General features: G+C 44.7%; 1 protein-coding gene across 1 annotated transcript in view; it reads right to left on the bottom strand.

Annotated features, from left to right (window-relative positions):
- Positions 1-2,890: 2,890 nt before the first annotated feature.
- LOC311057472 (protein furry homolog-like) overlaps positions 2,891-12,131 on the bottom strand; it is a gene marked incomplete at its 5' end in the record, with an annotated part of 29,817 nt that continues 20,576 nt past the window's right edge. The window contains 12 exon segments of the mRNA XM_084074429.1: positions 2,891-3,002; positions 4,603-4,871; positions 5,337-5,681; positions 6,131-6,408; positions 6,821-6,915; positions 7,227-7,454; positions 8,001-8,109; positions 8,757-8,955; positions 9,580-9,762; positions 10,378-10,481; positions 11,140-11,177; positions 11,180-11,298. Of these exon segments, the coding sequence (XP_083930555.1) occupies positions 2,991-3,002; positions 4,603-4,871; positions 5,337-5,681; positions 6,131-6,408; positions 6,821-6,915; positions 7,227-7,454; positions 8,001-8,109; positions 8,757-8,955; positions 9,580-9,762; positions 10,378-10,481; positions 11,140-11,177; positions 11,180-11,298 (1,979 nt within the window). The 3' untranslated portion in view covers positions 2,891-2,990.

Below are 12,131 nucleotides of genomic sequence, written 5' to 3'. Positions count from 1 at the left end.
AAAAGACATTCACTTGTACAGTTTGTAGCAAAGGCTTTCGTGACAACGGTAATCTAAAAAGACACATGAGGACTCATACAGGGGGGGAAAACCTTTAGCTGCAGTTTATGACAAACACTTTGGTCCAAATGCACATAGATTCATACACAGAGAAGCTGTTAGTTAAACGGAAACAAATGCTTTTTTCAAAGGATCAATCTGAGTTAATAAATGACATCAAACAAACGTATGATCTATCACCATTATTCATAGGTTTTGCCTTGATTATTTAGGATTAATGAGCAGTGAGAATGCATTGTATAATTGTTATAATGTATTACAACTATGAGAGTTATTATGAAACAAGATCCTGGCCAAAATAAAAAGTCTGTGAGTGACCTTTAATTATGAAGCTGTGTGATACTTGACCTTATACATTATCAATAAGTAGGTCGGGAGGTGGCTTATTGTTATATAGAGTTAGCGTCCACTCCATATCTCTTTGCCACAAATAGCATATCTACAAGTTCACAATGTGTTGTGAACGTGACGCATTGTGAGCTTGAAGATCTACTATTTTGGCTAATGTTTCCCCTTAGAATATGGACGCTGGGGTTCAAGTGGTTAAATCAGTAACTGTTTAACAGGCTATGTGTTAAGGGTTAAAGATGCTATTTGTTGTGGCAGCTCAGGGGGAATGGAGGCAGGCCTGACAATAAAGTAAGGCCTTTGTTGATTTGTTTCTCAAATCTAATCTTTAGGACTGACTGTTCACACTGTTATTTGCAAGTGAATCAGATCAGATTTGTGTATTCAAAAATAGCCGATCTACAAGTTCCCAATGCGTCGTATTGTGAACCAGAGCAGCGTTCTTCTCTGTGGCTGAACAGCAGCACTGCAGCAGCTCATGGAATCCTACAAGGAAGTAAAACGTATAATAGGCTAAGAAAGAAAGGAAACACGATAAATAGATCCAGGGAGAAAGCATCGCAAAGTATTGCCGACAAATGAAATGCACAAGTTGTCCAAAAATATGCAATTCATTTATATACAAGTCCATAAATATATAATTCAGTTAGGCTTAAACATGAGGAGTTTAAGTGAATGTTGGATTATAAACACTTATTTTATCATTTCTAAAATCGAAGATCTACAAGTGAAAAGCTTGCCTTTTGGCGGCCGGGGGTCAACGGGGGGTCGGGGGTCAATGGGGGTCCGGGAGTACCCGCCCCCCCCGTGTACTCCCGGACCCCCGTTGACCCCCGACAGAGGTCCGGGGTACACGGGGGTCCGGGGGTCCAGGGGGGCGGGGGTCCACGGGGGTCCGGGGTCCATGGGGGTCCGGAGATCCATGGGGGGCCGCGGGTCTACAGGGGTCCGGGGGTACACGGGGGTCCGGGGGTCCAGGGTCTACGGGGGTCCGGGGGTCCACGGGGGGGCAGGAACCCCTGGCTGCCATAAGACAAAAAAAATCGGGCTTGTAGATCTTCGATTTTCGAATTGAATAATTGAATGAGAATTGAATAAGTGTGGAAAAACTCATTGGTTTACGATTGGAGTCATTGGACTAACAGCTATTTCACAAAACTTGAAGAACAAGGCATTGGAATAATAAAGCTTGGCTGTTAGCCTGGTCCGGACCAGGCTAACTTCACAGCTAAATTGCCATAGTAACTAAGGCAGGATTGCATCAATTTTCTTTCGTGAAACCGGATCATGGATAAACATATCCAGGTTTACTGGCTAAATGAATCTGCCGAGCTAACTCAGCTTTCGTGAAACCGATTCCTGGATAATTTAAGCCAGGATAGCCGAGTAAACCCGGTTTAAACCCGGTTTATGCCTAATCCAGGTTTCGTGAAATAGACCCCTGGTTCTGCCAGATCCAGGCTAAGCCGGACTTCACATGACGTGTCAGCTTGTGTCTAGGCCTAACCCTTTGTGTTTTACAGTATATATACCATCTGTATTTGTACTTGTGACATAATAGTGATGTCCATACATGGTATGTCCGTTTGTCCTTAGGTTTGGCTGGGACCCGTCCGTTTGTCCTTAGGTCCCAGCCAAACGGACAATACCATGTATGGACGAAATAGGGACAAAGCCTCATGTAAGCCATACCCTTCGGGTCTGGCAAAAAACTAAAACATTGTTTCCCCCATTGTGTGAATGACCAAAGATGGCTACTGATGATGTCACAGGTAGGCTGAACAGGAACAGACTGACAGGTTAAACTTACCTTCCAACAAGACGGTGGTTCTGGGGGTGAGGTCTGGAAGGGAAGCCCCTCAGCTCTGATAGGCTGGCCAGGAGCAGCAGTAGCAGCATGGGACGCTGTGTCCATCTCTCTCTCCTCCTCATCTCTTTCATCTGAGTGAGCTGGGTCTGAGCAGAGCTTCTCAACTCAATGGGAGGCTGACACTACCATCACAACACTGTCTCTCCTCTGTGACGTCCCAGCAGGAAGCTTCTTAATCATCATCTTCATTGTTTACATTATATTATAAATCCATCTATATTCTGTCACCTTTAGGGTCGGGACCCTTTAGGATTTTAACGATTCTGGTTTGTTAAGGATTCCCTCTTAACGGTTCCCTTTGACAATTCCTATATTTATCAAACATTTGAATGAAAGCCAAAATGATATAGATTTTTTTTTAACACAAATTCAGTCAGGTTCTAAATGGGACCTTACACTCAAAGAGTTATGGTGGTCCTTGAAATTAAAAGTTTGAGAACCACTAGTGTTGTAATTGTATAGCAGACATGAAGCCCACATACCAGCATCTGACAGAGTGACAAATCGGTTCCAAATGTGATGGAACAGATTCCGGTTCCTCAATGTTGGATCCGGTCCCTCCGGTTCTGGACCCCAACCCTAGTCATCATCATCTATGGGTTGACTATAATCCCTCCTCAGCTTGAGAGAGACACATTTGACACGGCAGTAAGCATCAGAGATCTGCCCCACAGTTTCCCACGTGTCCTTCTCTTCACAGTAGCACTCGATGTTACGGAGAGAACTACATGAAGAGACACAAACAAACAACCGTGAGAGACATGTCTGGTGTGGACCAAACGACACCTTTTCTCAGACATTCATGTCGGTATTTACCGGCCATTGACCGGTAAAATGTTTAATTGGCCGGTAAATATAAACACCACCGGCCACCGGTTGGGAAAATGAGGCTATTTTATCATTTAAGCCTATTATTAATATTATTATTTGCATAAAGTAGTTGGCTACAACCGTTACAATCATAATAATTTAAAGTTTATATCATGATCTGACTGTGGTTTAATTCCGACAGCCTGCTCGGCTGCTGTGTGCTGCAGTTATAGAATAGACTATTTGTTGTACGATGGTGTCGCGCGTTGAAAATATCAGAGCTACAAGCTCACAGCGCGTCGCATTGTGAGCTTGTATGTCTGCTATTTTTGAGCACAGCTGAGAGACACAGCTGTGTCTCCTCCTGATCAGCGCTGAGTAGGGTTGCTCTGGCTCGCTCGGGTGTTGATAAACAGAACCGGGATTTTCCGAGGTGATAGAACCTGTACCAAGCCGGACCCAATTGTCGATAAAGGGACTCGTTCCGAACACGTGTGGGTCGTGGATATTATGCAATCACAGTGACTGTCTGTCTGCAATGGATAAAGTGGTGAAAGTTGGTGAAAGCAACTATAGAGGCAAGTAATCAACCTCGCGCAAGGCCACATCATGACATATATAATTAACGTTAACAAAACAAAACCTACTTTTGCATATCAAGGTTGAATGAGAATCGATGTAAATCCCAAAATATATATTAATTTGTTTACACTGTGCGACGGTGTTGCCCAGGGAAACCACAGCCCGAAGGGTAATTAGGACTCGCGGTTCTTGTATTCTTGTATTTGTTTTAGCCTACTGAGGATAAGGGTAGATATAGGTTTAGGATTAGGTATAGTTTTACTGAGGTTAAGATTAGGAATAAGGTTAGGGTTAGGCATAGTTTACTGATATGTTTAGGAACACCAGGCGAATACCGCCGGATTTTCCCCGGGGCGACTTTGTTTGGGGGCGAGCCGCTAGCGGGAGTTTTGGTATTCGTCTCGCAGCAGTTCACTCATGCCCACTTTGTTCATTTCATTTTTGGCAAGCAACATCTCTGCATGATATAGACTATAGTAGATCATATAATTTAGTTATCTATAAAAACAGGAACAGATTGCATCTGTGATAATATATGACATAGGTGTTTGCAAATGTGCATTGCGAAAAGAAATTGCGAAAATAAAAAACATTTGGAATATTTTTCAAATAACATTCTATCAACACAAATCTTGTTTGGGGGTTCCTGGCACAAAATCTTTTCAGATGGAGGTCCGCGGCCAAATACATAATTCATTTGGAGGTTTAGGAACCACTGTTCTAAACCACTCAAGCCTTATTTCATACTTTCTCGTACAACGACAGCAACACATTTACAACTTGTGTAGTGACACATCGTTAGCTTGTAGATCTTCTGTTTTAGAAAATGTTAGAAAAGGTTTGCCTACGCTGACATGCCCAAAATAGGGACGCCGTGAAAGCGGTTAAGACATGCCGACGGTCGTGTGATGTGGGGGGGGGGCGGCGCTTACCTCAGCCAGGTAAGTGACCAGGTTGAAGGTGATATCGGCGAAGGCGTCGTGCACGTAGCGACACACCACGTTGATCCAGTTGGTGCAGTCACGCGAGTAGCTGTGCGTGCTGTACAGGCTCATCATGTGGGCCAGGTTGGACAGCGTGGGCGACTTCTCCTCGGCACACACCTTGGCGATCTTGTCGGCCGTCTCCTTGCAGAAGGGGGTGGGGCTGTCAAAGTGCTGGATGAGGTGCGGCAGGAGGCACAGGATGTTGAGCGGGAAACCTGAGGAATGCGTGGCGTTAAAAGGGACACCAGACAAAACGTTCAGCCACCAGATGTCGCACTTTTACAACACATCTGTTACATAAAATGTGTTATTTCCCCGTCGCCTCTATAAGGCAGCAAAAGGCCTGCAATCATGATGTCGTCTCTGTCGGGTGACAGCAGATAGACAAGCTCAAAGCGTGTCACGTTTAAAGCTTGTAGATCTGCTATTTTTTATGCTTTTGTGTGACGCTGTAGTATGATCACATAGGGCTCTCATTTACCAAAAAACACAAAACAAAAAACTAAATATTGGAGAGAAGAGGTTTCCTCCCGACAACAATGATATACTTTATTTAATTTTTTGAATTATCAAAAAGTTAAATGTTCTCAAACAGAAACTTTTACATCGATTTCAAAATAAAAATGCGAAATATTGGTCAAAACATTGGTCTTCGGACCCCCCCAAAATCTGTCTCTTACCCGCCAACTGCGAGGGGTCCACCAGCGTGTGTCGGGACACGCTGATGAGCTTGCTGAGCAGGTGGATGGTGAGCTCCTGGGTGGAGGCCGAGGTGAAGCCCTTGAGGAAGAGCTGCAGCAGGCCGGGGAAGCTGTACCACTTCAGCTTGGCCTGGACGCGCTCCAGACGCTCGCGGCTGTCCGCCTTCTCCAGGGGCAGCTGGCCCAGCAGCTTGTTGAGCAGCCGCAGCGCCAGCAGGTACTCGAACTCGTAGTCCGACTCCAGCAGCGAGGCGGCGATCCAGAACACCGTGGCCATCAGGTTGGAGGGGTCCACGGGGGGCGGTGTGGCCTCCCCGCCCGGACCTACGGTAGTCACGATCATGGCATTTTAGTTGACAATTATTGTCACACAAATAATTGCAATAAACGATACATTTCTGTTTGCCTTTTAGGCTTTGAAAACTAAAATTGCACAGGGCAGATAATTAACTTAAATATACAAAGAAATAACTTAACAATGGCCGCTACCAATAATCAAATGAATAAAGTACTATTGCCAAAACAGGCCATACTTTTCAAAATGTTTTAATAATAGTTGAAATTGCCGATCTACAAGCTCAAACCACATTGCAATGCGTTGTGAGCTTGTCAATCAGCTATTTCCACTATTTTTGAAAATATTTGAAGTTGTATGAACATTTTACAACAGAAGAATTTATACAGTAGAATGGAACGCAAAAACAATTGCGATTATCTAAATAATAATTGCAATCAGGCGGTTATGTAACAATCATGACAAGGCCTACCCGGACCTCCGCCCCCTCCCCCGCCCTCCCGTAGCGACGAGAGGCTCCGCGTGCGCGCCAGGTTGCCGTGGCTGCCTCCCAGGCGGTCGGCAATGTCCAGGGTGTTGCTCCGTCTCCGGTCGGCCTTCCGCTGCTCGCCCATCAGGCTGGCGCGGAGCGAGTTGCTGCGGCCGTGGCCGTAGTGGGCATAGTTGAACAGACCCCTGCTGCTCAGGTTTATCTGTCCCGTGCTTTTCCTGTTGGCTGCAAACTTGGCTCCCAATAATAGGTGATCGTGGGTAGGGGTCCAGCAATATAAACATTTAAGCAGTTTTTTTAATGAAAAATGCAACCTGAACTTTTATCTAGCCTTGATTCTCCCGCATGAGAGACCTTAATGTCTAACGCTCAAACAAGAGGCAATCCCTGCTTGGCCAGGGGAGAAATTGTGCCTAAGGCGGTGCTACTTGTCAACTAGTTAGGTGTCCTAACTGACACCAGGGTCTGTATGTCTCAAGGGAGACCACCTTCAGTGTACTAGTTACATGTATTAACAAACTCTCCCCCATACAGATTGGTTAAACTAACATTTTATTTTTCAAAATAAGTTCTGGATTGCAGCTACCAGTTAGTATCTGCTTAAAACATTTTTCATTTGTTTAAAATGTCTCTCATACTGGAGAATTGGATATAGCTCTGGCTTTTGAGCAGACTTACTGTGCTAAGGCAGTGAGGAGGTCATAGTTCTTGACGGTGTCTGCCAGTGTGTCGATGCCCGACTCCAGGGTCAACAGCAGTTCTATTACAAAACCCTGAGGAGAGAGAGAAGAGCAGAGGTCATCCTATCAGATACAAACACACACACACACACACACACACACACACACACACACACACACACACACACACACACACACACACACACACACACACACACACACACACACACACACACACACACACACACACTGACCCTCACAAGGCTCCTAACACAACAGATACATTGCTTCACTCTCCATCCAGGCCAGAGAGGCACCTGTTTGCTCTCTGAACAGAAATATTTCATTTTAGACACATAAATCATTCAGCATGAGCAGCGTTTTGGTTGTGATGTTCTTCTTACCTGGGCCTCCTCTCCGGGGTCTCCTACGGTCTCCACCAGGCGTGAGAGGACGTCAGACAGCGTGGCGGCTGTCAGGGGCTGCTTGAGAGCCCGGAAGATCTGGAAGGAGCGGCCGGCATAGTGGCGAGAAGAGCACGACAGAGCTGTCTGGAGGGCTACTTCACTCAGCAGTGACTCTAGCTGGAAGCCTGATGGGAAGGAAGCATACCCGTTAGTGTGACTGGTGAACTGATTAACAGTTTAATTTCACCATTATTTCACTGGCTAGGTAGATAGAAGTTGGCCTAATGAGAGAATGTTTAAAAAGTGGAGAGAGTGAAATCTATGATCTGAATAGTTATTCTTAGACAGGCAGTCGTAGAATTCGGTACTAAACTGATGTCACCCGTGCCCAAATTAGGACAATCCGAGCCCCTTTCACTTTCATTATAAAAGTATAGAGCATATGTGGACAAGAATTAGCCTAATGACAGTGTGCACAACAAATGTGGTGCCTAGGTCGGTCCTGCGGTTTGCGAGGTTTTGCTACGGACAAGACCAAGACCATATAAGACAATACTGACCTGCCGGTGACTGTTTAAACACAGTAAGCAAAGCAAAGTTTGTTGTTTACCCAGGGTGTCGGACTAAGCACGAAGCTTGTTTCCAGCCGGACCCTGCATGGAAGCCTTGCTCAAGGGCTATTCAGTGGTGATTCATGATTGATGTGATGAATTGGGGAATCGAACTAGGGACCTTCCGGTATCAAGGCCGCCCCTCTAACCACTAGGCCACCGCTGCCACAGTCACTACATGTCGGAGGAAGACGCTGAGCTGATCGGCGCTCTTGATGTTGGGGTTCTTGGGAGAGACGTCCTCGTGGTTCCACAGCGGACCGCGCTTCCTACACCAGACAAACACACACACACGTCACCACCCCCACCACCTCTATTATGAGTTTATCACGTACAGTCAAATCAAAACCATGTGTAACATATCAAAAGTCAAACCACACAAACGAAAAAGCCATGCGATGTGACAATACCAGATCCGTTCAGACATAGCTGTGAGCATGAAAGCAAACACACGAGTGGGATGAAGAAATTAGTCATGGTAACAAGGATGATGATGACGATGAACACTGACACACCGATATGTTAGTCCCAGGCATGGTTATTATAGGAAACCGAAACTAAGTATAACAAATATTTGTATTAACTGAAACTAAAATAAAAACAATCTGAAGGCTAACTCCAAACTAAAATTAATTACACAAAACAAACTAAGACTAACTAAAACTAAGCAAAATTGTAACAAAATCATCTTCATTTGAGTTTTTCCAGCGTTCATGAAGTCTTTCATCCTACCTTTTTTCAGCTTCTATAAAACAAGGCTTTCCTCATAATCTCTGAAAAACTAGAACTAGCCAATTCCTAAAGCCAAAACTAAATCTTCTTATTACACTTGTGAAACGAACTAAAGCTCAAACTGAAGTCCACTCCGATACGGTCTGCTGTACTCTCAGCGGCCGTTATGTGTGGCCGTTCTCACCTGGAGGTGACAAACTTGATGAGGGCTTTGACCTTCTCGTCGGTGACGTCCACCTCGCTGAGGAGGGTGGGGCTGAGGTGGGACAGAGTCGCAGCCCCCGTTCCCAGGCTGATGCTGGATGAGGTGGAGCTGGAGCTCAGACCCGAGTCCGTCATTGGCGACGGCTGATGCTCGTGATGTGGCATGAAGTCCTGCACTCCTGTATGGGGGAGAAAAAAACACACACGTCACAGCCAGTGATGGAAGAAGTACTCGCGTGTTTTACTTTAGTAAAAGTATCAATACTGCAATGTGGAAATACTGTTAAAAGTAAAAGTCCGGAATTCAAAATTTACTTGAGTAAAAGTACTGTAGATAAGTATTGGTGTCAAAATGTACTTTAAGTACCAAAAGTGGAAAGTACTCATTACGCAGAATATCCCATTTCACAAGTTTTCAAATGTATAAATTGTAGATTTTTTTTTGAAAATAGCAGATGTATATAGGGCTGAAGTGGTTAATGTATGTTTTGTAATTATAGTCAAAATCTACAAAGTAACTAGTAACTTGTTTTCAAATAATTGTAGTGGCGTAAAACTACAATATTTGCCTCTGAAATGTAGTGCAGTAGAAGTAAAAGTACTGAAAACTGGAATTACTCCAGTAAAGTAAAAATACCTCAAAATTGTTGTTGGTGAAATAACATTTCCTTACATTGTGTGAGACACTCAGTGAGAGAGCTGACTTTTGCTGCCACCTAGTGATCTTGCAATGCAATTACAAAAACAGTACACTTTTACTCCTCAGCAGCTACTGGAGCTGCTGTCAGCTACTGGAGCCTGACCTGTGAGGTTGAACTCGGGGGTGACGGGCTTCACAGTCAGGACTCGGGGGTCGTTGTACTCCCTGTTGCGGAGCAGCACCGTGGCCAGGGACTGGACACTGCTGTTTGCTCCCTGCACGACCAACAAGTGGAGCAGTAGGCGCTTGCAATGCTCATAGACCTCTGGATGCTGGTAATCAAACCCTGGAGGGAGAACGCAGGCCAAAGTGTCCGAAAAGTCACCATGACAGGTTGAGTACAACTCGTTCTCGTTGCTTACATACTAAGCAATAATAAACCACAAGAGGCCGTGGTTTACCATGGATTTTAGGACAGCGAAGGCATGTGGTTATGCGAAGCAGAGGGCCTAAAAAAGAAACATTACCTGTTCCAAAATCACAGCAAATAACGGCCTCACTTATTGTTCCTCAAAAACGGTTACCAAACTGGTAACACATCTCAATTAAAACGTTTTCAAAACAAGAATGATTTCTACAAGAAAGCAATCGCTGCGACTGCCTCCACAAACAAGGAAGCTCCTGTGTAAATGCATGGAAGGTACTGAGTGTACGCCTTTTCAGTATCTGCCTTGATTTGTAAAATTAACAAGGCAGATAATGGTGTGCAACAGGAGGTGTGTTTACCTATAAAAATGGCGTGCAACAACAGGTGTGTTTACCTATAAAAATGGCGTGCAGCAACAGGTGTGTTTACCTATAAAAATGGCGTGCAACAACAGGTGTGTTTACCTATAAAAATGGCGTGCAACAACAGGTGTGTTTACCTATAAAAATGGCGTGCAACAACAGGTGTGTTTACCTATAAAAATGGCGTGCAACAGGAGGTGCAGGTAGGCGCTCCACTCTACTTTGACCCCGTGATCCACAATGAGGTCCGTTAAAAGGATGACAGCGATGTTACACCTGGAAAACAGAGAAAAAATGCCGAATTGACAGCGGGACGCTGCAGTTACAGTATGTGACAGTGAGAGAGGTTAAGGACGGGTGTCGTGTGTTGTACTTAAGGAGGGGAACAGTGTTTATGTTTATTAAAGGATCCCCATAGACACATGAATGAGCCTTTAGTCTTCCTGGGGTCCTGAGCATAGCAAAGACAATACAGACATACATACAATACATACAACTAAAAATACAAATTAGATTATAAAATAAATAAAAATGAATAAATTAGTACAAAAAGACTTAGAATTAACATTCTAATCCCAAAGTCCAGTCAAATTAAACAAATACACAAATGAACAGTTACATACTTGGCAAGATATCTCTTAATATATATTTTTTTAAAGTTATTTTGTTATGGATTGTAGATAAGATGTTTGTGTGTGTGTGTGTGTGTGTGTGTGTGTGTGTGTGTGTGTGTGTGTGTGTGTTGTACGTGAGAAGGGGAACAGCAGGTGTGTGTGTGTGTGTGTGTGTGTGTGTTACCTGTGCAGGGGAATAGAGCGTGTGCGTTTGTGGTACCTGTGCAGGGGAACAGTGTGTGTGTGTGTGTGTGTGTGTGTGTGTGTGTGTGTGTGTGTGTGTGTGTGTGTGCGCGCGCGCGCGTGCGTGCGTGTGTTACCTGTGCAGGGGAACAGCAGGGGTGTTGGTTTCATGGTTTCAGGCAGGTAGTCTACCAGAGGGGCCCAGCAGCCTGCTGTAGGAGGGAAGGGCAGAGGCTCGGGCCGGTTGTGGTCCATCACCTTCAGACGCCAGTTGGCGTACAGAGGCATGGAGTCACCTTGAAAACACACACACAAACACACACAGGTCATTATCACACATGATGGTACACTAGATCAACTCTAGATGTACCAATATTTCATGGAAATTTGTAATGGAGCTTTAATTTGATGAGAGAAAATGTGGTGCTCCTATATAATATATTTGTATATATTACATTACATTACATTACAGTCATTTAGCAGACGCTTTTATCCAAAGCGACTTACAATAAGTGCATTCAACATAGGTAGGGAACGAAACTACTAATCACCAGAGGTCTTAAGTGCATTTCCTGTAAAAACAAGCAACCAAGAGTATACCTAGCGCTAAGGTAAAAGTGCAATATATCAGCTATCTACTTTCATAAACACATGAGATACAATAGCCAAATCAAATGAGCACGAGCTAATAGATCCAATACAACAATACAACAATAGTTCCTACAACTAGTTAACAACAAGTAGGCCAGGCAAAGAGGAAGGGTAGTGTTTCCTGAAGAGGTGGGTTTTCAGCCTGCGGCGAAAGATGGGCAGTGACTCTGCTGTCCTGACATCAGTGGGAAGTTCATTCCACCACTGTGGGGCCAGAACAGAAAAAAGTCGTGACCGTGTCGATCGACCAGAAGGACCGTTGAGTGGGGAGGGAGTCAGTCGCCCCGAGGTGGCAAACCGGAGTGGTCGGGCAGGGGTGTGGGCATTGACCAAAACCCGGAGGTAAGAAGGAGCTGTTCCTTTCACTGCCCTATATATTAGTGTAGACATATATAACAGGCCCCTAATGCCAAATCAAATGGGTTCAGATCTGTTCGTCTGATCCAGACTTAAAAAAACAGATGAGATGTCCAAAATC

The sequence above is a fragment of the Gymnoscopelus microlampas genome (genome assembly GCF_963454915.1).
Source record: "Gymnoscopelus microlampas genome assembly, chromosome: 12".
Lineage (NCBI taxonomy): Eukaryota > Metazoa > Chordata > Actinopteri > Myctophiformes > Myctophidae > Gymnoscopelus > Gymnoscopelus microlampas.
The sequence above is the reverse complement of the archived record's forward strand: the minus strand, read 5'-3'. Positions and strand labels throughout refer to the sequence as shown.